Here is a 24,449-nt window from a genome sequence, read left to right on the forward strand (position 1 = left end):
CTCTGCACTGTTAGATATGCCAACTGTAAGTGTTTTTATCGTGAATTGGAAGGGCTCTCACACAACCACAACTCAGCTATTAATTAGATTAGATTAGATTAAATTAGATTAGATTCAACTTTATTTTCATTTCACATGTACAAGTACAAGGCAACGAAATGCCAGAGTGCAATAGTAGCAAGTGCAGGATATACAGTTTGTACAAGATTTAAATAAGTAAGTGATAATATGGAGTGATTTACAGTTGTGTGCATACTATGAACAATATACAGATTTACAGAAGGATATGTGCTGTAAAAAAATATATGGTTATTACTATAAACAGTAATTTACAGATATGTATGTTCTATGAATATAATATACAAATGAATATATATGTACTATGAATATAATATACAGATAATAAGTGGTAGTTCGTGCCAACTCTCAGAGCAGGGATGCCGAGTACATGTAAAAATAGCCTGTCCTTTAGTTTGTCACTCACTACAGAGTTCCAGGCTTGCTTGGGAAGCAACCCTTGCACAGGAACAGTGCAACAGGAGCTTCATGAAATGGGTTTCCTTAACCAAGCAGCTGCACACAAGCTTAAGTTCACATCAACCATATTTGTGTCAGAGTTGTGTAACGCACACTGCTACTGGATTCTGGAGCAGTGTAAACGTGTTATCTGGAGAGCATTAAGTAATACATAGGTTTTCAAGGACTGGGCTAAACCATTTTGTTCCAGGGATGGCTAATTTTAGTTCTATATCATGCAAAGATATTTTAGATTATTGTACACTTTCAACTTTGTGGCAACAGTTTGGGAAAGGCCCTTTTGTGCTCCAGCACAGGGAAGGATCGGGGGCTCCTTATTAATGTTTCATGGTTATAGAATGGGATGTTCAACAAGTCAGGTATATAACATTGTATATAACAAAAATATGAGGCGGATTAAACATTTTAAAGCCTTTCCAAGCAGCCAAAAAAAGATTTACAAAGAAACAGTAAAGACTTAGGATGCCAACCAGCAACATAAAATACATTTTATACAAACAGTTCAATATAATATAATAGTTTTGTATCAATAATACACCAGGGGCCATACAGCAGAGGTGACTTTCTCCATATTCTCATAGCATATTCTCATCTCCAACACACGTCTCAGAGATTAAATGTAGGTGTAAAGACGTCTGTGCTTTGGCTCTCTCAACATACAGATGGCGCACTTAGGGCTATTATTGAAACGTGTAAACAAACAACTTCTAAGAACAAAGTATAAGCAGATTTATGTAGTGTGTTTAAACGATTTTGTTTCATAATGTCTACGTCTAAGCGACTATAGTAAAACCCAGAAAGTGCGGTGTGTAAATTCATCTATTAATCCACTGACAGAATAAACAGAGGATGATATGTTTCTTCGCTCTTTGTTGTTGGTTAATTGGACTCTGGTGACTTTTCTCCCATAAAACGCGTCAGAAATGGAGGAGTAAAGCTACAAGAGAAGGGCGTGTAGGAGGAAAATGTATTATCTGGGCGGAGTGTTCATGGGTCAAGCTCAGGTCCACCGTGTGCGTAAATCAGAGAAGCAGGTTCCTGTTTTTGTCAATACATCAATACCATTTGACAAGTTTGGCACAGAGAAACATCTCCGATCTGTTTCTGAGGTCATCTGCTAAACGGTAAGACTTAATCGGATCAGATACGTGCGTTTTTTACACCAAAAAACAGTTATGTTACTAGTATGTAAAGGCAGAATTTTCCGTCTGTAAGGGGGAGGTTTCTGCACTTCCAGGAAAACACTTCTGGTTTCGTAATAGAATCTCCATCGAAGTTAGTATATGTTTTAATGTAGATTTGGGTGATTTTTTTTCAGTATGTACCGTTTTAAGGAATTCCATTGTACATCAATTACAATTGTATATGTACTCTGTTGTGTCTCGATTTTTCCCCCCTCTCTTTTCTCTTCTTTTCTCCAAGATTGGTCGCTCGAATCTTTAGACTCTAAAGTCTGGAAACATTCTTGTTGTTATTTTACTTGTAGCTGTAGTCTTGGTAAACATTTGGAAGCTGTAGTGAGTTATCTGAGCAGCCAGTGTGTCGTATGTTCCACAGATAGACAGTCAGGCAGCATCCAGACACTTGGAGCTAAACGTGCAGGAGCAGGAGGATGTTCCTCTAGTCCAGATAAGACGCGCCTGCTTCAGCAATTCAGTCTGTTTTACACTCCTATTTGTTTTATCGGCTTTATTTTAACGACTTGCCTATTCTTAACTACAATACAACGATTCAGGTTATTAAATATATATATATATATATAATATAACATATATATAAAAAATGTTATATAATGTTACTTCTGTAGATGAATTCCTCCTTCCTTCATTTAGCATCGTTGACTTCTCGACTGTGAGTGAAAACAGACTGTTGCTTGTTTAGCTCGGATTACATTTATCTGGAATGTCTGTAATTATCCCGGATGTTGTTTGTACATTTTTCTTCGTTTGCTAAGATTTTGACACAGTGTTCTTATTGTATTAAAAATAGAAACTCCGTTGTTTCATTTGCTTACGTTTCCCTATAAGAGTTTTTTGTTTGTTTGTTTGTTTGCTGCAACCCACTGAATTCAAAATACACCTCACTGTGCTGTGACAGACATTTTGTTTGCCGTGGGTTGAGCAATGTTGGCCTCTGTGTATAGTTTACGTTCACATGTATGTGCTGGAGATATCCTGAAATGGAGCCAAACTATACCACGACCTCTAGCGGAGAAATTAGCAAATGCATTAAGCACCAACGTGTACAGGACAGTATGGACCCCAGGACCAGTGTTATGAAGCTGTGTCTTGGTGGACAGAGTCTTCAGGTTGCTGAAATTTTTGGTTTGGGAAAGGATCAACTACTACTGGAAATTTGTATAAATGCAACTTTGAAGGTGATCAGGAACACTGAGTGTACAGATCATGAGACATAAGTCATCACTGATTTCTCTAATCACACTACAAGCAACCAAGTAGGTTTGCAGTTAACATTTTGAAATCTAGTTTGTTTGATATTTAACATTGTACTAAGCATTTCACCCTGATAATGCAGTTTTTAAAGCCATAATCGTAGTGGGATAATTGAACACTTATTTGATAACACCATCAGATTTTTGGTCTAATTGCAAATAATTTCCCTCTGTTGTGAATAGGAATTTTTAAGCTTTATTAATACTCAGTTGGTTTCCTGTTTTTCATTTAAGTCTCAGTACCTGTTGTAGAGTTTAATGAGTAATTCCTGCTTGCTAGCAAAAAACCAAATCGTCCTTTTCATTGCAGTTTTTATCGGACATGTATGCTGTAATTAAATAGATTTTTAGTCCTTCCGATGCATCGATTACTATAGCCAGACTTGAATTAGCAATTCCTCGTCTTAAGATTGTTATTGAAACACCCTTAACATAAACTAGTATTTTTCAATCAAACCTGGCGTTGATAAGCTCCTTCTGTGGAATACCCACAAGTTTTCCTGACATTCTGTCCTCCCTAAATATTCACCTTGCCTTGCTAACTTTTTTTTTTTGTGTGTGTGATTGCGCTTGTAACAAATGTTATTTCTGTGTCTCTGTGTTGCAGACATTAGTCTCTAATAGGACAAGAAGTCAGTTGTCACATTTTGCTGCAACATGTCGGCTCCAGGTAAATTGTTTCTGTGAATCAGGTTTGGCGTAGGTGGTAAAATGTTAGATCATATTACCTCAAGTGACATGTGACCTTTTAAAATTCTACTTTACAATGAGTGCAATGGCTTTGTGATGTTTGACTGGATCAGTTGCATCAATATTCTCCGGGTTCTCAATAGTCTATTAAATGTATTGTATTGTGTTCTCGCAGGATTTTTTTATTCCAAAACACATTTCCAAAACACAACATTTGATTTTTGTAAGTTTAATGCCAAAATGGAGTGAAAAGACATTTTGAAATAACTAATGAATATAATAGTTACACTAACAAGGAGGATTAGTTCCACAACTTGTGCCATCGTGTCTATATGAATTGAATGTGCTTAGGCTTGCCCTTAACAATAGAAAAAACTCTCCATAAAGGGCAGTGGGTATAGCACACGTCACTTTTTGTGAGTTGTATATTTGTAAAACATTTTAGAAGTTCTCAAATTTCATATCATCTAAAGTTATTTGTTTATGGTTTAATCATGCACATGCACCTTTCTGAAGGCCTTAATTCTTTCACAGCCATGCAAAGTTTTGTGGGATGCAATGATCGTTTAGGACGTTCTGGGCAGAGAAGTGTGTCTGGTGACTCACTATGCATTATGTTTGTTTTCTGCAACCATGTTTTTAATGTGACAATGGAAAATAACTGTCTATATAGCCTATAAGACACTCACTGATGATTTAAAGAATAATTACAGTCAGTACTGGGCAGTACTTTACATCACTGTATTTCAAACAACTTTTTTGTCCTTCCATTAATTTAATTTAGCTATTTTCATATTAAAGAAAAAGTTACGATCCAACATGTAATACTTTGTAAATATTAGATTGAAATTATTATGAAGCATAAGACTTTTGCTTGAAAAGAGCAGCTAGAGTAAACAATACAGTTGCATGTCTGTCTCAGCCTGTCACCAATGAGAGAATTCTTGTCATTCTGCTGTTGGAGGGACGGTCATGTGATTTCTCAAATCCCATTAGGGCTCATGTTATTGGCCATTGTGCTTTTGTCACTGTATTCATCAGCTAATGGTTGTCCAACACATTTTTGTGTGATTTTTGCGTAAAAGATCTAGAGAAATTAATGTAAATTTCCATTCACTTGTTAAGCTTTTCTTAACTAAGTGAAACCCATTTGGACTTTTTGTAGATTATGAAGGTTTTTTTTTGCAAATTGTGAACACCCATTTAAACAAACACGCTTACAGAATTACATTTAGTTACTTGACTGTTAGAGTTTTAATCAGTAAGCCCTATACCTGAATATAATATACCTTTAACAAGTGTTGAACCCTGAGCAAGAAATGAGAAAAGCCACTCCTACATCCTCCTTGATGAACTTTGACTTCTTGTTCTGCTTTAACATTTTACAGCAGACTAGTTTGTGTTATAGGTCATGGTGTCCTGTGTCCTGGGGTTAACAGTCTTATTTCTTTCTTCTTTGCGATCAGATTATTCATCCCCACACCAGGCTCCATACCCCATGCCCCAAATGGGAGACTCTGTGCCCCCCTACCCAGGAGGGGGTTACGGGGATCATGGTCCTCCACCTGCGGGATTCTACATGGGCTACCAACCCAACCCAAATCAACCAGTCATGTACCAGCCAAGCCCGGGTGGTCCACCACAACAACCAATCCAGATGAATGCATATGCAGGCAAATATCAAGAGAAGAATTTATTTTGAGAATTAGATGGGGGGGGGGGGGGTCTTCTGTTGTTCTGCTGTTGGATTCTTTATTGGACCTTAAAGGGTGCTAGATGTACTTTCGTGTGTCACCAGTGTACAGTACACATTCAAATTCAATATAATGTTTTTGTATTTTTAGGTGAAGCTCCATTACCCACTGGCCCTTCTGCAGCAGCACCTTTAGCAGTGCCAGTAGGAGTACCACCAGGTCTAGAATATTTAACGCAGGTAGTTGTCATTTTATTTTATTTATTATTCTTCCCTTGCTTCCATGGGTTCATTCAATAACCACAATTGTCCCTTTTAAACTTTAGATTGACCAGATCCTGATTCACCAGAAAGTCGAGTTGTTGGAAGGTGAGTTTATTTATATCCCTCTTAGCCTTACTGTTTACAGTGAAAGCAATGTAAGCTGAGTCAGGATTTTCTGAAATGGTTCAGAATAAGGTTTGGGGTGGAGTCAAGATGTGCATAGTCATGATTAGCAAACACTTACTGAATTCTTGAATAAAAGTTTTTAATGTTACTTTTTGAGCTGTTCTGTAGTCTTCTGATTTTATAAAAGCTTCATTTATACCACAGCGTTCATTGGCTTTGAAACTAACAATCAATATGAGATCAAGAACAGCGTGGGCCAGAAGATTTACAAGGCCAAAGAGAAGAATGACTGCTGCACACGTAACTGCTGTGGTTCACTGAGAAGCTTTGACATGAAGATTAAAGACAACATGGATCGGGAGGTCATACGGCTGATTCGCCCTTTTCGCTGTGCCTCCTGCTGGTGCCCATGCTGCATGCAAGAGGTATGGGTTTATCAGGGCTGTGCATCAAATTTTCTCTTTTTTAATGATTAACTGCCATCAACTTTGTATACTATACTGTAGATAAGCTTAAGAACCCTGAAGATTGCAGTCTGTTTAGCTTTAAACACATATTTATTGCTCAGTGCTTTGCACAAGAAGCTTCTCAGAGGTTGATCTAGTTAATAGATTTAGCAAAGCAGTTCAAAAACTTTTTTTTCCCTTAATGCTTGCAATTCAGTCTATAAAATAAAGTAGGGTTAATGGAACAGTACTTGGTCTGGACTGTAGTACAATCAGGCTATGTTACAGTACCTCTTCTGACACTGGTTATCCAATATAAGATACAGTATCCTGGACAAAACTTTTTTCAAGGCAAGGCACGTTTATTTGTATAGCACATTTCATACACAGAGGTCATTCAAAGTGCTTTACATAGAAATTAGTAAACAATTTATAAGAGAGGAAAAAAAATATGAAAAATAAGAAACGCACGATAAAATCATAATAAAAACAAAGAACAATTAAAGAAAATAAATGTGATTCTAATAAAAACAGTTTAAAATATGTTAAAAAGAATAAAACAGGAGTAAAAGTGATTTGGATAAAAAGTGCAGTCAGTGTGAAGCAGCACAGTGCTCATTCAGTAAATGCAGAGCTACTGTTGAAGCACATCTGATCTCTTCTGGAAGCTGATTCCAGCTATAGGTGGCATAATAATTAAATGCTGATGCACCTTGTTTTGAGTGAACCCTTGATATCTCTAACTGACCTGATAATAATGATCTGAGTAGTCTGCTTGGTTTATATTCAATTAGCATATCTGTAATGTATCTGTAATGACCATTGTTCTTTTGTAACCTAGGTTTCAGAGCTCCATTATGTTTCAGTTAGAAACCCATCCAAGCCACTGTGGATTTATACCTGCTTTAATCAGTCATGAAATTAGAAACCTGTTGATCTGGTAGTGTATTTGAGCAAGTGGTCATTAGTATTATGGGTCACTGAGTTAATGTCCATATTCTATAACTTGTGACCTTTTAAATTGTTTCACTTTGCCATGTGAGAGTTAGCAGAGGAAAAACTCAAGTTAGTTTAATTTCAGGTTTTACACCTTTGCTGTGACTAACATGAGGGTATTTCCTTAAGCTGGAAGTGCAGGCACCCCCTGGCACCACCATCGGATATGTGACCCAAGACTGGCATCCTTGTTACCCAAAATTCTCCATCAAGGGTGCCAACAAAGAGACTCTGATGAAACTAGAGGGACCCTGTTTAGCCTGCAACTGCTGTGGGGATGTCCACTTTGAGGTATGAATGGTGATTTCAGAATGTTAGTCAAAGCTACAGTACTTTTGCAATTATCTATGAACATTTCTGTTCTACTGCATTCTGTTGCATAGACAAGTAACTGTAATGGTCAGTAATTTGATGACTTTATAGTTTGTTTGTTTTTTAGTAGTAGTGTTACATCGAGTTGTCATGTTAGTCTTAATAAAACTTTATTTGCTATTTCCTTTCATATGCATGATTTTTCCCTCAGCTGAAAAGCAAGGATGGAGGAAAGTCTATTGGTCGAATCAGTAAGCAGTGGAGTGGACTACTAAAGGAGGCGTTCACTGACGCAGACAACTTCGGCATCCAGTTTCCCATGGACATGGATGTGAAAATGAAAGCTGTCCTGATGGGTGCTTGCTTCCTTATTGTGAGTTTCAACATCACATGTTCATGGCATGTAATGGAGAACATGATGTGTTTTCAAAATACACACAACCAAACTATTCATATATATTTGTCATAGTATCTTATATGTACATAATGCAGGCTTAATGACTTGTGTTCTTTTTGTCTTTGTAGGATTTCATATTCTTTGAAAAAGTGGGAGACTCCAACCAACGTAACACGGTCTTCTCTTAGAGAAGTCGACATTCTCCAACGTGCCTTCTTCCAATAATTCATTCCTGTTTTTTTTATCCATTTCCTGTTGCTCAAACCCAGGAGCCTTAGGCCTTTTCACAGACTTACTGCTTTCTCTCATTTTATAAGAATCACACCTGAACTATAGGAAACAAAATGATGTTTGTATAACACGGGAATGTTGTCAACCCAAACCAGTCTTTCATGTTCACCCATGTTTGTCACAAGTGATATGCATGCCATTTTCTTGACTAACTTAATGCCTTCTAGTTTAAAATGATTTGTATGCACTTGTTGACTTCTATCACTTTTTGCTTGTCACAGTCATAGTGTAATTTTCTTATAAATTGGATAGACATTTGTAAATCAAGGTTTTGCCGTCTTGTTCAAAAACCACTTTTGTTACCATCAAATCTTTCTTTTCAAATATTTTCTATGGTTTTTTGAGGACACTAACAATGCTACAGTGTACCTCTTATCTACAATCGCAAAGATTTATATTTTTTTGTGACATGTTATATACATAAGTTAGACAAAAGATGTAATGTAGTCTAGAAATACTTTTCTTTCCTTAACTCTTAATCTCCAAAGGTCTGTCTGTGGTTCCAGGTACACACCTCTCCTTATTTTCATTAGATAGTGTTAATTTAGATACTTATAGTATTTTTTAAACAATACAATTGATAAATAACTACATAACCTGGGCAGTAAAGGGTTTACTCATAGGCTCCCAAATATTAATGTACCAGTTGGTGAGGAAAAACTGAGCAGTAACTGGGAGGACTCCACTGCTGGAAATTCTTTTATTTCCATTATTTTGTGTTCCCTGTGGTGGATGATGACATGCTTAAAGAACCCACAGTGTGTGGAGAAGGAAAAAGTGTACAGCAACAGACTTTTGTCAAATGTATGTGTTCAGCATAACAGGAAGTACCTTAAACTGTTTTTAATAACCATATAAGTGTAATTGGTGCCTGTAAAGATGCACCTGATGATGTCAGTGAGACTTATCACTTTAAAATGTGGTCTAATTTGCTTGTCAAAAGCAAATCTTTACACAACTAATTTATGCTTCTAATCTTGCTTTGCACAAGTGCCTGAACCGTCCATATTATTTTCACCAAAAGCTAAAGTATAGCCAATTTTTTTATTATTTGAGTAAAACTAAGGCTTTCAGAAGGTTTCAGAAAAATAAAGTATAATGTTATTAGTATTACCCTGAAGAAGGTTTACCTCATCCTGCACAAAAACCTACCTTTGTATGTCAAAATATGCATGTACATGTATGTATCATGAACTGTAAAATTACTTGATAACTTTGAGAAGGCTTTACTCACCCGTGATAATAAACAACTAATAAACTACACAACTGACATAGCCTGATGAATCAACCCCAAACTGGTCCAAGTATTTGGAATGATCTCTGTCTCACTCTGCTGGTTTAAATTTTTTTATAAGCAAATTGCTGGGTGTGATAAAGACACATGCTTTTGTATTCAAAAGACAAATTGCAGGGGAAGGACACAATATAACCCGGTCCAAAACAATGACTGCAGCTTTAATACAGCCCAGTACTCTGCCTGTATGTTTGATTACTAAGCACACTTAAAAGAAAGAGTTACTTCTTAATCTTTAGCTGCGAATTATTGTCTTCATTTTATATCCAAATAGCAAATAATTTGTGTTCTAACTTTGCATATGTGAATAATTGCTTGATATTATACACATTTACATGTAGAATGATTTGTTTAGCAGACAGAATAGGGTTAAATGATTCTGCACCAGGTGAGGGCTAAATACTATCAAAGTGCCATTGAGTATTAACCTGTGAGCATTTTTATTTATTCAAAACCTCAAAAAAAAAAAAAAAAACAATTATTTTACATGTAAACATGCAAAAGCAGCACAATTTGTGCCTCCATCCAATCACCTACTTGCTACTCTAATAGTTACTTTTATAAAAGTACACAAAAATATTATTTATCATGATACCAATGTGAGGGGGGCATGGTGGCTTAGTGGTTAGCATGTTTGCCTCACACCTCCAGGGTTGGGGGTTCGATTCCCGCCTCCGCCTTGTGTGTGCGGAGTTTGCATGTTCTCCCTGTGCCTCGGGGGTTTCCTCCGGGTACTCCGGTTTCCTCCCACAGTCCAAAGACATGCATGGTAGGTCGATTGGCATCTCTGGAAAATTGTCCATAGTGTGTGAGTGAATGAGAGTGTGTGTGTGCCCTGCGATGGGTTGGCACTCCATCCAGGGTGTATCCTGCCTTGATGCCCGATGATGCTTGAGATAGGCACAGGCACCCCGTGACCCGAGTAGTTCGGATAAAGCGGTAGAAAATGAATGAATGAATGATACCAATGTTGTTTTGCTGCCCAGCCTGGTGGTATGACCTAAAAAAGGCTGTATTGCTAATAAATATTTATTAGTTATTATTAGCCTTAAGTTGTGTCTGTTTTGTTTTTCTTTGGGCTACAGTATCTCTGATCTTTGCTCCTTCAGGAATATTGCAATTGCACTATTCTCTGCAGTTTTTCACTGGAATTTTCCAGTTACTAGGTTAATGTTTTATTATTCATGCAATATTAAAGCCACCAGTTCACACTCCCAGATTATTTTACTGATGGTTAAAGTTTGCCTGAAACACTTTGCACACACAAAGAGTGAAAGGCATAACATTACAATGAATACAAAAAAAGACAAAATTTTATTTTATCTACAACAAAATTAGGAACCAGTATTGATGGCCATGAAGTACAGTCATACTACTACTAGTTTTAATTTAACACAGATTCAGATATACACATTCAACAATAATTTTTTCTATGAACCTATTCCATACATATTCAACAAAAACACTTAAATGAACTAAATTGTCTATGTATAAAATTGTAAACAGTGCGGAGTTTCTGTTCCACACCTCCCCAACATTTCTTCTTGAATTATAATGAAGTAAAACATTTTTAAAAATCCTTCATTTTTTAAACAGAGTGCTGAGGTTGAGTGATTCATCATTTGAGTGAAGGTGCCCCTCGTTCAGCAGGTAGGGGGCAATGCTGAGTTGCTACATATTTATAAGTTTAGTGTTGGATAAGCAAGCGGCTTTTAAGGCATGCAGGGACAAGTTTTTATCTTAAACGACACGTCTTCTTTAAAATATGTGACTATTCAGACACTTTGAAACATGTGATAGGGCAACAATCTGTTTTCTGTTTGCTCAGAAAGCAAGGAGTATAGCAAAGAACCTTATCTTATTTCTTAAAGGTGATAAATCAAAAATCCTGTTCCTGCATTATGCACTTGTGAGGTTTGTCCCCCAAAAACAAACCAGACACAGATTATAAAATGGTTTTAATTGGTCTGAAGCTTGCTTGAAGTGGTGTTAGATTATGACCACCAATACATGGGAATGATCCAACCACAAAGAGAGAGTAGCACCACAGTGGCACAGCAGTGGTCAAGCCAGTATAGTCATTTGCATTTACATTTCTGGCATTTAGCAGACACCCTTATCCAGAGTGATTTACATTTTTTATTTCAAATTTATACAACTGAGCAATTGAGGGTTAAGGGCCTTTCTCACTGGCCCAGAAGTGACAGTGGCTACCACATCCCCCTTTTGCGGATTGGCACAGACCCCATGAATCCTGAAGTGTAACTCATAGAGTACTTATATGTTTGACTAAAATATATCATTTATATATTATTGAAATAAATAGTTTCTAAGGCCTGTCATTGCGTCTCTCACTAGCCATGCGTATAATAAAACAGCTGGCCTGCTGCAAGTCCCATTTGTAGCGGGCTAGAATCTTATAGCAGTCCTCTCGTGAGCACTGGCTCATGTGGTAAAGCTGCTCTGCCTGAAAAGAGCACAGAAGTGGATCAGTGAAAGCTGTATTAAACTGTAATATATTTAAAAAGCCAAAAACGTTCTCACCTTCAGCTGTTGCTCTGCCCTCACTGGATTCCAGTCACTGTGTTGTAGGGCTTTAACCACCTGTTCATCAGTTACTCCATGTACAGCTGCCATAACCTGTGTAACACAGTAATGTATGCATTTTTTTTAAAAATAAAATTCAGTATATTTCTCATGGGTTCTTCAGATTTTGTAATTGCATCATAGTAAATTACAGTACAGTATAAAATATAACCTTTGAGAAAGCAATATTTAGAAATTACAGAAACTGTCCATACCTGTGCTCTCAGGGTCTCCTTATCTACCTGGTTCTGTAGTGGTGGGTACCTTTCCCGTACCCGCTCTCTTTCTTTCCCTCTTTCTCTTTCTTTCTCTATTTCCATATCAATATCTAGTTGGGGGCTTGATTTAGCTAGATGAGCCATCTTGGTTAAGTTGGTAGGACCTTTAGCCAGCTGCTGAGGTGCAAACTGCAGATTTGGTTGAGAAGGACGAAGAAACCTAGGAGCATGAACTGGATTTCCAGCAGCTCTACGATCAAAAATCATATTCTGATGCTTTAAGCGTTTGAGGTTGGGTGGCGGTGGCCGTGGAGGAGGGTTAATTCCACTCGCATCACTGAGCCTGCGGGTGTCCTGGATGTGGGCAGATGAGATGGGTTTTCGTCCGTTAGATCGCTGAGCAAAGTTACCGTTACCACCTTGACCACTGCTTTGAGGGAGGCCAAGGACAGATTCTAGACTGCGGGACATTCCTGCAAGAAAACCAACAACAATGAAGTAGTACAATCAGGTATTCAATACCATCAAAATGGAATAAAAAGGCATCATATGAATGCTGACAGGATTTGTGAAGATAATGTGTCTTTTTTTCTTACCTGCCATTTTCCTAAGATTGGATTCTTGATTCTCCTTCACTACAGGTGTTCTCCAATTTCCATGGCTGAAATAATAACAAACCGTTACTCAAAAGCAAACCTCCATAACAGTGATACAAACCAGACTGCAAGCACAACAAATCAGGATACCTAGAATTCAAATGTTATGTAGGAAATGTAATAAGAAAAGCTTCACTCACTCCTCAGGTCGTTCTGGCATTCCCCGGTTACGTTCTGGATTCATGTCTCCATGTCCAGTGTTCTGTAAGCTTCCTCTGACTGGTGAAGAAATGTAACCAGCTCCAGAATTCGGGCCAACTGTTGACATTGAAGGATTGAAGGAATTGATCACAGTTGGAGGAAACCAGCCAATAGAGAGTGTCCTCTGGTTTTGACCCTTCCACTCACACAAATCCATCCTAGGGAGAGAATGGAGTGTGATGAATTGACAAGCCAGTCAAATTACTGTCATCCCTTCTATATGCACACTTTGATTTTGAGTTCCACACAAAGCATTAAATCAAATCCTTAGTCACAAATAATATTATTCTTAAATTCCTGTCTTGCTTCTGTCAAGTATAAACTTTTGCAAAGAGCTTAAAGACTAAGGATTAAATGCTAGTTCAAAGGTCCATTTCTAGCCCATTTTTTTGGTCCATTCCCATTTCCTACCCATGCTCTATGACAGTCACGCCATCATTAACCCGGAGCGCGAGCTTTCTGGCCTCTGCAAAATCCCGTACTGCACACACTTCCATAGGTTTAGCCTTGACATATAAAGAAGAGAAATAAATAATTAAAACAAATCAAAGCATGCTTTTCTGAGTACATGAACCAAGCAGTCCCTTGAACCATGAACCACAACCTTTTACCCAACTTCCAGCATATCAAAAACATATAATGAACACTGGTGTACATGCAATATGTGAACTTCATACACAGTTTTTGTGTACTTTGGGTACTAACCTCAGCCACCATAGTGGTGAGCTGGGAGAATGTGGGTCGGTCTGTTGGATTGCAGGCCCAGCATTTACGCATCACACTGTAAAGCTCCTGAGGACAATCAATAGGCCTTGGCAAGCGTTCTCCCTCCCGCTCTACACGAAACAGGATCTGCACATGAAACAAAGTGTGTTTTTTAGTGGTCATTGTGTACAAAACAGGTTTTTTGTGAGGTTTCAAGAGTTCCCTGCATTACACTGCCATTAAAGCCCAACACCCAGGTGATAGGCTTCTGTAGCATTCTAATTGCGAAAAATGAAATTCCTGCATATAACGTCCATTCACACATACAATTACATTCCTAAGGACAAACCTGTCTTCCAGACAACCCAAGCCAGGGCTCCTCACAGTAAGTGAACATCTCCCACAGTGTAACCCCATACATCCATACATCAGAGGCATGTGAGAAAAAGCCCACACGCAAACTCTCAGGAGCACACCTACAGAGTAAGAGTGAGAGTGAGAGTGAGTGTAAGAGAGAGAGAGAGAGAGAGAGAGAGAGAGAGAGAGAGAGAGAGAGAGAGAGATTTTATTAAATCACCATCTATTTAATAGAGAATGGTAAAAATAGATATTTAATAGATAATCAAACTCTTGCAAATTCCACTTAAAGTAAACCACAAACAGCACTTCAATTGACAGAACAACTAGTAGTGGGCAGAACAGCTATTCCTCAGCAAGGGCTGTGGAAGAGTCCTGCAATACTGGCCTATTTGTTTAAAACTATACATGAAAAATGGATAGGCTTATTTATATGTTAAGGGTCCAAACTGACATATGTGATAAACACTGGGAGAAATTATTTTTTAACATATTGTATTCTAAACTAATATTTAAAATGCTCCAAAATAAATGGAAGATGATCGTTTCTATAACAACCAATTCTATAACGAAAGTGTCTTTAAATTGCCGTGACTCTGTAACATTGATGTAAGATATAGAAAGATACTTCACTGAGAATAATTAAAAGTGTACACATTGTCCGCGTATTTGTCAGACAGCTTAGAGGTCTAGCCTAGAAGAGTCATTTTCACTGACAGATTGCATGAGTCTGACTGTTTAAATGTGCATGCACAACAAGTCTAGCTTGCTGAAATTTAATCTAGCTACATTTAGCTAGCAAAGCAGTTAGTGACATTTTCTGATATACATAAATCTGTTGTGCTTCGCATACAAGCCCTCCTCCATTTCACTTTGTTATGACTGCAGAGAGGTCTACCTATAGTTTATAGTCTCATTTTAAATTGTTATGAAAGTTCACAAGTAGCCAAAGTCTGCATCATTTCCTGATAGCTGTTACATCTCAAAGTCTTTAAACAAGTATACGCTATATATTTTAGCCTCAACAAACCTTGCTTGTTGTTGAAATAGCATAGAGTTGTGGGAAAAATACCAGTCAGCTGATGATGGTCTGCAAAAATCGGCTTGTCTATTTTGTTTATCTATCTCTTTGTTTTTTCCCCAGTACCCTTATACCAAAGAAACGCAAAAATACAATTTCAGGTTTTTTGTTGTCATCAACAGTAACAAAAGAAGTGTTAACCCCTCACCAAGCAAATGGGATACGTCTGTGGGCTCCCATGATGTAGTGGTCTTTGTCACGACCCAGGCCCCTCATGAGGCCAAAGTCCCCAATCTTCACCAGTTCTTCAGAGGCCAAAAGCACGTTCCGGGCTGCCAGGTCTCTGTGAATGAAATGACGTGACTCCAAATACTCCATTCCTGCAGCAATTTGGGTGCTGAAGAGCCAGAGACGAGCCAGTGGGTAATTGCCCCGCCATATGCGGACCATGTTATACAGAGAACCCAAAGAAGCCAGCTCAGTCACCTAAAATAAAAAAATCAAATGCTGGTTGAGGGTATGGGATTTTTAACCATTGGCACATAAGGCATCAATACTGATGATTATAAAACATATAAACTGAAATGTTGAGACATTTCAACATGTTGCTAGGATCCTTTAAAGAATAAACATCTTTTGACTATTAAAACTTTGAAAAGAGTCTACTAACCAACTAACATTTACAGTACACGACAGCACCAGGGACCAACAACTTACCATCTTTAGAGGCTGGGTAAGGACTACGCCATACAGACGGATAATATTGGGATGGTCCAGAGAAAGCATGATAGTGACCTCCTGCAGAAATTCTGTTATTAGATCTGCCTCCTTGGACATATTGGTCCTGAGAGTCTTCACTGCTACATTCACCTATAGGAAAATAGGATGGTTAAATGAGAGCAGAAAAAGAAGGCAGAAGTGATTTTATTGTGTTTTAGTGAGTTTAGTTGGCTTAACCAGGGGTTTACAGTACCTATGATGCACAGATTAACTACAGTATAACATCAATCCAACTGACAGGTGATGTAAATAACATTGATTATTTTCTTACAAGGGCATTTGTCAAGTGGTGGGATATGCTAGGCAGCAAGTGAGCAGTTCTTGAAGTTGATGTTTTAGAAACAAAAAAAAGGAAAGCGTAAGGATCTGAGTGACCTTGACTAAGGGCCAAATTATGAAGTACAGATGACTGGGTCAGAGCATCTCCAAAACAGCAGGTCTTATGGAGTGTTTCCCCATCAATATGCTATGTTCCCTCTGATAATGATCCATCCCATGCTGAAAAAATTGTTTAGGAACATAAGTGTTGAAGGTATTGACTTTTAAAAATTCCCCAGCTCTCAATCAGGTTGAGCATCTTTGGGATGTGCTGGACAACCAAATCCAATCCATGGAGCCCCCATCTCACAACTTACAGGAGTTAAAGGATCTGCTGCTACAGCACACCTTCAGAGATCTTGTGGAGTTTATGCCTCAAGGGGTCAGAGCTGTTTTGGCAGCACAAGGGGGACCTACAAGATATTTGGCAGATACACTGTACACTCATGATGATGTTGGTGGAGCTGGTATTGGCCACACAGTCAAGTTTGTTGACGACACTGTTGTGGTGGGCCTCATCTCCAACAACTACGAGACGGCCTACCTACAGAAGTTTATGAGCCTGGTGCCAGGCAAACAATCTCCTCAATGCAGGCAAAACAAAGGAGCTCATAGTGGACTTCAGCATGAAGCAGGAGAGAAAATACCATCCGTTAATAATCAACAGGATTGAGTGAACAGTTTCCCGTACCTTGGTGTTCACATCTCGCAGGATCTGTCCTGGTCCTGTCACATCAACACTCTCGTAAAGAAGGCTCGGCAGCCTCTCTACCATCTCAGACACTTAAGGGACTTCAAACTGCCCCTAAGGTGCTAAGAACTTTCTACACTTGCACCATTGAGAGCATCCTGACAGGAAGCATCACAGCCTGGTTTGGGAACAGCACCAAGGAGGACAGACGAGCTCTCCAGGGAGTGGTCTGGACAACCGAACGCACCATCCGCACTGAGCTCCCTGATCTGAAGTCTATTTACAGCAAGCGGTGCTAGACCAAAGCCAGAAAGATTGTGAAGGACCTCAGCCATCCTAACAATGGACTCTTTTCTCTGTTGCAGTAGGGAAAACGTTTCTGTTCCCTAAAGGCAAATACAGAGAGAATGAGGAGTTCTTCCCACAGGCCATCCGAGCCCTCAACCAACAGTACACCTAAAACCAGGTCACTGAACACATCAATTTGGAACTCTCTTCACACTGGTCACTGCACAAATAATTTACATAACACATATAAATTATATACAGCATAAATTATATGCAACATATATATGCATTCACCTCTCAATAGAAGGCCTCACAGCCGACAATGCATATCAGAGCAAAAACCGAGCCATGAGGTCAAAGGAAATGCCTTCAGAGCTCAGAGACAGGATTGTTGCAAGGCACAGATCTGGTGAAGGCTACACAAAATTGTTCTTAGGCAGAACCAAAACTCTTCCAGGAGCTGGTCACCCAACCAAACCGGGCAATCAGGGAAGAAGGGCCTTATAAAGAGAGGTGACCAGCACCCTCCTCTGATCTGGGCTTGTGGCAGAGTGGCTATATAGAAGCCTCTCCTCAGTGTAACACAGATGAAGCACCTGAAGGACTCTCAGACTGTGAGGAACAAGATTCTCTGGTCTGATGAAACCATGATTGAACTTTTTGACCTCAATTCCAAATTCTAATATCTGAAGAAATCCAGACACCACCCATTACCTGCCCAATACACCGCCCAACACTTTATACACACAACCAAGACAACACGGGAGTGGCATAGGGAGAACTCTGCAAATGTCTTAGAGTAGTCCAGCCAGTGCCCTATACCTATAGGTTATGAATATAACAATACATATGTATATATAATGTGTATATACATTTGATAAATATAAATATTAGATTTATGTTTAAACTACCATCTAATTTGTTTTACTAAAATTTCCTTTCAGAACATAGTACTGGCAGAAGTAGTGGTCTTTTTTGGTCACATTTACACAGATGCACTTTGTGTTGTGTCTTGTGGTTTTGTGTTTTATGTAGCCCCATGGTCCTGACGAGTGTTGTTTTATTTTACTGTGTACTGTATAACTTGTTTATGGTTGAAATGCCAGTAAATGCCAGTAAATGCCTTGACTTATTGCTTGCTAAAGCCAAAGCAAGGTAAGAAAAGCTAAGTAGATACATTAATGTCTTATTGTAAAATTTTTTAACAGGAACAAGAAAACCCACCACTTGTCCAGTAGGTGTATGCCACTCTGCCTTCTTCACCACTCCAAAGGAGCCCGAGCCCAACTTTTCTCCAAACACCAGCTCACTGTCCTGGATAAGGCAGGTAAGAGCTCGTACTGTGTCTGGACCTGGACCAGGCACAATACCACCAGCAGACTGGTCACCTCCTTCTGGTCCACGACCAGAAAAGACCTGTTATGGGATGATTAACAGATGGTCTGGGTAAATTTCATAAGATGATTTTTGAGATTACATGAAAAAGTTTCAAGACTTTACCTTGGTCATCCATGATCGTGGTCGCATATTGATTTTGTAACGCTTGACTGCTTCCCATAATCGTCTTTGCCCTGTTCACACAACAGTCAGTTGTTTAAAAATTCTATAAATCGAGCTTTAAAGAGCTAATCAAACTAGACATCATAGTGTCTTTGGAAATAATGCTTGATAAAAACCTGGTTTCTTGATGCCTATCTGTTCTAAATCTGTGTCCTTGACATAATCCAAGTGTTCAACACGTGTCACGTTAAGTTCTTCACGGATCTTCAGGAAAAATCTCTCCAACTGCACTTCTGCCAAAAGCTGGTATAGCGACTGAGTGTCTGGATCCATCATAAACCCATTGGTGTTCAGCATAGCAGACAATCTGAATGGTGAAGGTTAGATTTCATATTTAAGCATATATTAAGTGTATGTAAGAATTGGCAAGTGGTCAACCATTCAAAAAAATATTCAAGACTTTTAAACCAGTGATACTGTATATAATATGTAAGGCCCAAAGCAACATTAAGTTCTACAGTGAAACTTTATCACAACTCTCTGCGCTACACCAACAATTTAGTGAACAATTTTGAAACAAAGAGAGAAAAAGGTCTAGTTATTTATGACCTATAGAAACCGATGCTTTTTTTACCTCGGTCTTAAATCTCAGCACATTCATTCCCTTGGACATTTAAATGCAATCATGATATTTTAATTGCAACTAGATAGAAGTAACTGGAGAAAAGGCCTTTGCAATTTGGTTTCTGTGGGAAACTGAGAGCAATCCAGCAATTACTTTTTATGCTATGACCTTGTTAGCTGACAGCAAATTCGGAAGGGGGGAAACTCTGCTTCACATATACCAAATATCGCTATTATTACTTTTACAGTCACTACTACTACTTAATAATAATAATAATAATAATAATAATAATAATAATAATAAACATAATCATCATTATCCTCTTTATGGTAAGGGACATTAATGAACCAAACTTCTAGCACATCATAATTATAAATCTAGTATAAATCATTTAAAATTATTTAAACTAAGACAATATGTATTACAGTAACTGGCTTTCCAAAGAACAGTTCATAAACTTAATATATAACCTGCAATTTGTCAAAAAAAACAAGAAAGCATAATTGGGTAGATTTACCTACAGATGGCAAACAGGGGAGAAGCAACAACAAAGAGGCCAATAACATGTTTACAGATAGCAGAGAGTTTTTAAACAGTATACCCTAAGGGTAACAGCACCAGCATTTACAACGTAAACTAATGACCACTGCTTTGTTAAATATTCAGAGGAAGACTGAAATGGCCAGGTATCAAACAGCTGGCATGTTGCTCATCGTACCTGTTCAGCAAGATTCCCAAATTCTGAAACAGCCTTTATGTAATGAGTGACCACAAAAAATAAACCAAAGTTACTAAAGAAAGGGAAGCAGTAGTAGCTAGAGTCATGGTCAGTATTGGCATATTTAACAGTTCCATGCTATATGAATATTATTAAACAGAATTATAGTAATTAATTGGAATTACATCATAACAAAAGAGCATGTCCAGTATTAAAGATCATGGACACTATGTCTACATGGTTGTTTATTGAATACAAGTTGCCTATGATGTTTTTGGTTAAAACACTGCAATAAATTATACAATGGTAGAGAAAAAGGTTGCTTGTTTTTCTTTGACAAATCTTATAAATACAAATATTAAGAATCTTTGTAACAAAAAGAAAAGTAGTTTTAAAAAATGAACAACAAATTAATTAATTACCAAATATAGACATTGGCAATAGCCTTGAGAATAGAAGAATAGTTAGAGCACAAAGTCCTCACACACACAATAATCAGCTCATAATTAAATGGTACGAAAGCAAAGCAACAATGCACTACGTGAATGTGCAGATGTCTTGTCAAAGTCATGGGGGCCAGTTTAGACAAGCACAGAAAAACCGACACTATCAACGTAAGATTCTCCTGGGATACACCCAGAAACCCACGCCCAAACACTCAGAAGAAAAATAATCAGTTATACAGCACAGTTTCGCAGATACTTTGCATAAGTGAAATCCGTTTCTCATCCTAAAGATTTTTAATGATCCATGATCATTCATAGATGTAATATCTTTGTTATATCACTCACCGTGATCTATAATATAAAACTTGTGTTATATCACTCACCGTGATCTATAATATAGATCACGGTGAGTGATATAACAAAGATATTACATCACAACGAATCTATAAATCAATTACAATCTACAATTACATTTACAGCATTTGGCAGATCTACAAAAATTTACAATATATACGATATGCACATGGTTTGCAAACAAACCAGAAAAACTTGTTTTGCATTTATAAATAAATAAATAAATAATTTATCACTAAATATAGGGAAAATTTTATATAATTTAAAAATAATATCTAATCTTCTAGTCTGTCTTTGTTAGAAAATGTTGTCAAAAACTGAAATATCTCAGAATGAATATTGTAAGATAATGTATTAAGGCATCAGTATTCATTCATTTTCTACCGCTTATCCGAACTACCTCGGGTCATGGGGAGCCTGTGCCTATCTCAGGTGTCATCGGGCAGGATACACCCTGGACGGAGTGCCAACCCATCGCAAGGCACACACACACTCATTCACTCACACACTCGGGACAATAAAATGTAGCAGAGGTGACTGTCGGAAGTTGTATGATAAAATAGGTGTGTCTAGTATTTACTATACATTACAGACTTCCGTGAGGTTCCAAAATCTTACAGGAAATTGATAGAGAGGTGTGGTATATTCATAAAAGAATAATTAATTATTAATCATTTGTACAGATGTCACTTGGTCACTTAAATAATTTTGTGTCATTAGCACAATTTGTGAATGTTTGTGAAACAAGACCAAGGCCAATCAGCAAAAATTAGACTTGTGCATATAATAGTTCTCCTATTACTATTTACACACACAGTGGATATATTTTATATAAACAATTAAGTAAACTCAGTAACCACTTTACCATGCAATAAATGTACGTTATAGGAACATGCTTAGGAACTAATGAGATGAGAGCTCAGTGATTACTATCTTTAATTTGACAAAACACAGATATTAGTATATAAGATGATGATCGCCTGCTCATATTTTCCAGTCCAATCTCTTGACGCATTGTGCCACAAATACCAACACAGCCATTGTTTTTGTCACACCTTAATCATGCATGCAACATTTCACACAAGAAATTAGCAACATACACATACAGAAAGTCTGTAACCGGTTCTATAAACATAAATCAGTAAAAAAAAAAAAAATTGCAAAAAAACAACATAACTAAGTTAGATATGTATAAATGACAATAAAACTATCACATTCAGCATTAGAAAACTTCAAGCATGGGTATTAACTAATCTGAGCTCTTTTAAACTAACAGAGCAAAGATTTTGTGCTGCAATGTGTCTGTTGATGATCAATTGATGAAGAATTGATCAGTAAAATCTAACATAACACAATATAATTCTATATATACACACTATTATTTGGCAAAACGTGTGTATATGCAATCCTGATCATTTATATTTCAGCATACAGCATTTCTTCATTTATATGTACATGGTAGTCTGTTTTAACAAAAAAAATAATAATAATAAGTTGACTTTTATCATCGGCGAGATTGACATACAAAAGTGTTTTCAGCAAATGATAATGCAGTTTAAATATATTTCATTTGTTAAATAAGTAGCAAAAGAAGTGTTACACCGAAACATACTGACTTGTTTACTCAGTCGTGTTGCTAAGAGGCTACATTAGCAACCACGATGATTGTCACAACAAGCTCTTTACTTATACACACAGACTTCTATTGTACTATTTAAGAAACTTTTAAAAGTAGCTATAAGTAAAATATTATGAGGTTTTGGGCAGACCAAATGAACCGATTAATTTTGATCGAAATAAAATAAATAAGGGTGTTGCGTTTGACTCAGGGAAGCGTTAAAAGCACGCACGAATGACGCTCTGACGTCACCGCACGAAACCGCGACGCTTATCGAGCCTTTCGACAACAATTAACTACTTACAGGTAGATAAACGGGAAGTCCGAGTTTCTTCTAGGAATCTTCCTTCCAATGTACTACATAGTAGGCTGCCTGATTCTGTCTGTAACTTGTCACAAGTTTCTAATAAGTATCTCTCAGTGATAGTTTGGGATCTTGGATAATCCAGTGTTCAGCGGTAAACCAACAGATTCCACCTGAAGTTGTTGCTTATTAAAAGTTTTCCTAAAGCTTCCTGGTCGCTCCGCCTCTTCTCTCTTCTCCGCCCAGCACCATTCACCTGCGCCTTCATCATCCAGCTTAATACTTCAACTTCCGCCAAAACTGCACCAAAGTTAACGTCCTCAGACCACAATTAGCATTCAAATGCATTTATTTTCCTATATTATAGGAAGCGTATTTTATTGCTAAAACTTTTTCCTGGGAGAAAAAAAATAGATTTTGTCTTAAGCTATATTTCTAACCTGATCTGTTCCAGCCAGTCTGACTAGATTCTTACAGTTCATCACAGCTTCCCCCATTTTTTTTTCTTTACTTTCTATCGCTCACTCAGTCAGAAAACCCTGTTTGCTTTTTTCTTGCAGTCCACATTAGCATGTGCCTGGGTGGTATATGTCAAGCTGGAGGACATAAATCAAGTCCTGGAAAAGTGGAGTCCAACACAGGTGGCCAAGTTGCTTGTTCAAGGATTCAACATTGTTCATCATTCTTTTCAGTTCTGGGATCTGTTGATCAGTAGTTCTCAGTAGCGTCTTTACGTATTAAGTCACAGCTACTAAATCAACTGTGCTAGACCACTGACAGCTTTTCAGGACTCGCTTTGGGGCTAAAAAAGAATGCTTTTTCCTTATTAACCCTTCCTAAATGTTCTAGGACAAATCCCAAACTTTTTTGTGGAAAAAAGTTTTGCTTTATGGGAGCACACTTACAATTAGGAACTAACGAGATAAGAGCTCAGTGATTCCTAGAGAGAAAGTAAATCGAGAGAAAGTTTGATTTACATAGGCCTTTTTTCCATTTTGAGTGTCACATCAAAATCTTCATTCTGAAAAGAAGCATGGCAGTAGTAACAGAGGACCTTTTAATTATATATAATACATATTTTTACACACACACACAGAGAGAGAGAGAGAGAGAGTTACATCAAGTCAACGACAGGCATTGTTTTACAATTAGTTTTTATTTCTAACCTCTGTGACAGCCTGTAACTCTAGTCTCTGCTTTCATGAATGCTTTGTCATTCCTCTTGACAGACAAGAATCAAATGCAAATAGAAAAGGTCTAGTCATGTTGCTAAAAATGAAAAATTCATTATATTTCTTCCAACACATTTTTGCTTATTTATAAAGGGTTTAAACATAATTAAATTTTATTAACCCTAGTAAAAAAGGCATTAAACTATTCTAAAATGTAGGAGCATAACAAAAAGCCTGGCCAGTCGTCCTTCTTGCACCTAATGGGGTCTTTGAGGACAACAACCTCCTCATCAACACAACATTTGTCAGACTGTATATTTATAATCACACCATCCATTGTTACCCAAATGAAGATGGGTTTCCCTTGAGTCTGGTTCCTCTCAAGGTTTCTTC

The 24,449-nt window shown here is 37.6% G+C and overlaps 2 protein-coding genes across 3 annotated transcripts; one reads left to right on the plus strand and one right to left on the minus strand.

The window, feature by feature from the left end:
- The first annotated feature begins 1,481 nt into the window (after positions 1–1,481).
- On the plus strand, positions 1,482–9,467 carry plscr3b (phospholipid scramblase 3b). 2 transcript variants are annotated; one of them, XM_027169496.2, is made up of 9 exons: positions 1,482–1,661; positions 3,597–3,659; positions 5,146–5,352; positions 5,524–5,612; positions 5,699–5,741; positions 5,967–6,187; positions 7,334–7,495; positions 7,728–7,889; positions 8,042–9,467. In XM_027169496.2, exons 2-9 carry the CDS (start codon positions 3,647–3,649, stop codon positions 8,099–8,101), a joined length of 957 nt encoding a protein of 318 aa, XP_027025297.2. In that variant the 5' UTR covers positions 1,482–1,661; positions 3,597–3,646; the 3' UTR covers positions 8,102–9,467. The 2 variants fall into 2 exon arrangements, with proteins under 2 accessions (XP_027025297.2, XP_047677586.1); XM_047821630.1 differs by lacking the exon at positions 1,482–1,661 and adding an exon at positions 2,251–2,272.
- A 1,326-nt stretch (positions 9,468–10,793) lies between these two features.
- tnk1 (tyrosine kinase, non-receptor, 1) lies at positions 10,794–23,655 on the minus strand. Its single transcript, XM_027169551.2, has 14 exons — positions 22,885–23,655; positions 18,996–19,186; positions 18,820–18,890; positions 18,544–18,735; positions 15,960–16,112; positions 15,451–15,728; positions 14,214–14,340; positions 13,865–14,011; positions 13,571–13,665; positions 13,099–13,317; positions 12,899–12,963; positions 12,300–12,775; positions 12,043–12,138; positions 10,794–11,965 (listed from the first exon to the last, which is right to left on the minus strand). Exons 2-14 carry the CDS (start codon positions 19,174–19,176, stop codon positions 11,828–11,830), a joined length of 2,238 nt encoding a protein of 745 aa, XP_027025352.2. The 5' UTR covers positions 19,177–19,186; positions 22,885–23,655; the 3' UTR covers positions 10,794–11,827.
- Positions 23,656–24,449: the final 794 nt, after the last annotated feature.

This window comes from Tachysurus fulvidraco, chromosome 1, assembly GCF_022655615.1.
Source record: "Tachysurus fulvidraco isolate hzauxx_2018 chromosome 1, HZAU_PFXX_2.0, whole genome shotgun sequence".
Classification (NCBI taxonomy): Eukaryota; Metazoa; Chordata; class Actinopteri; order Siluriformes; family Bagridae; genus Tachysurus; species Tachysurus fulvidraco.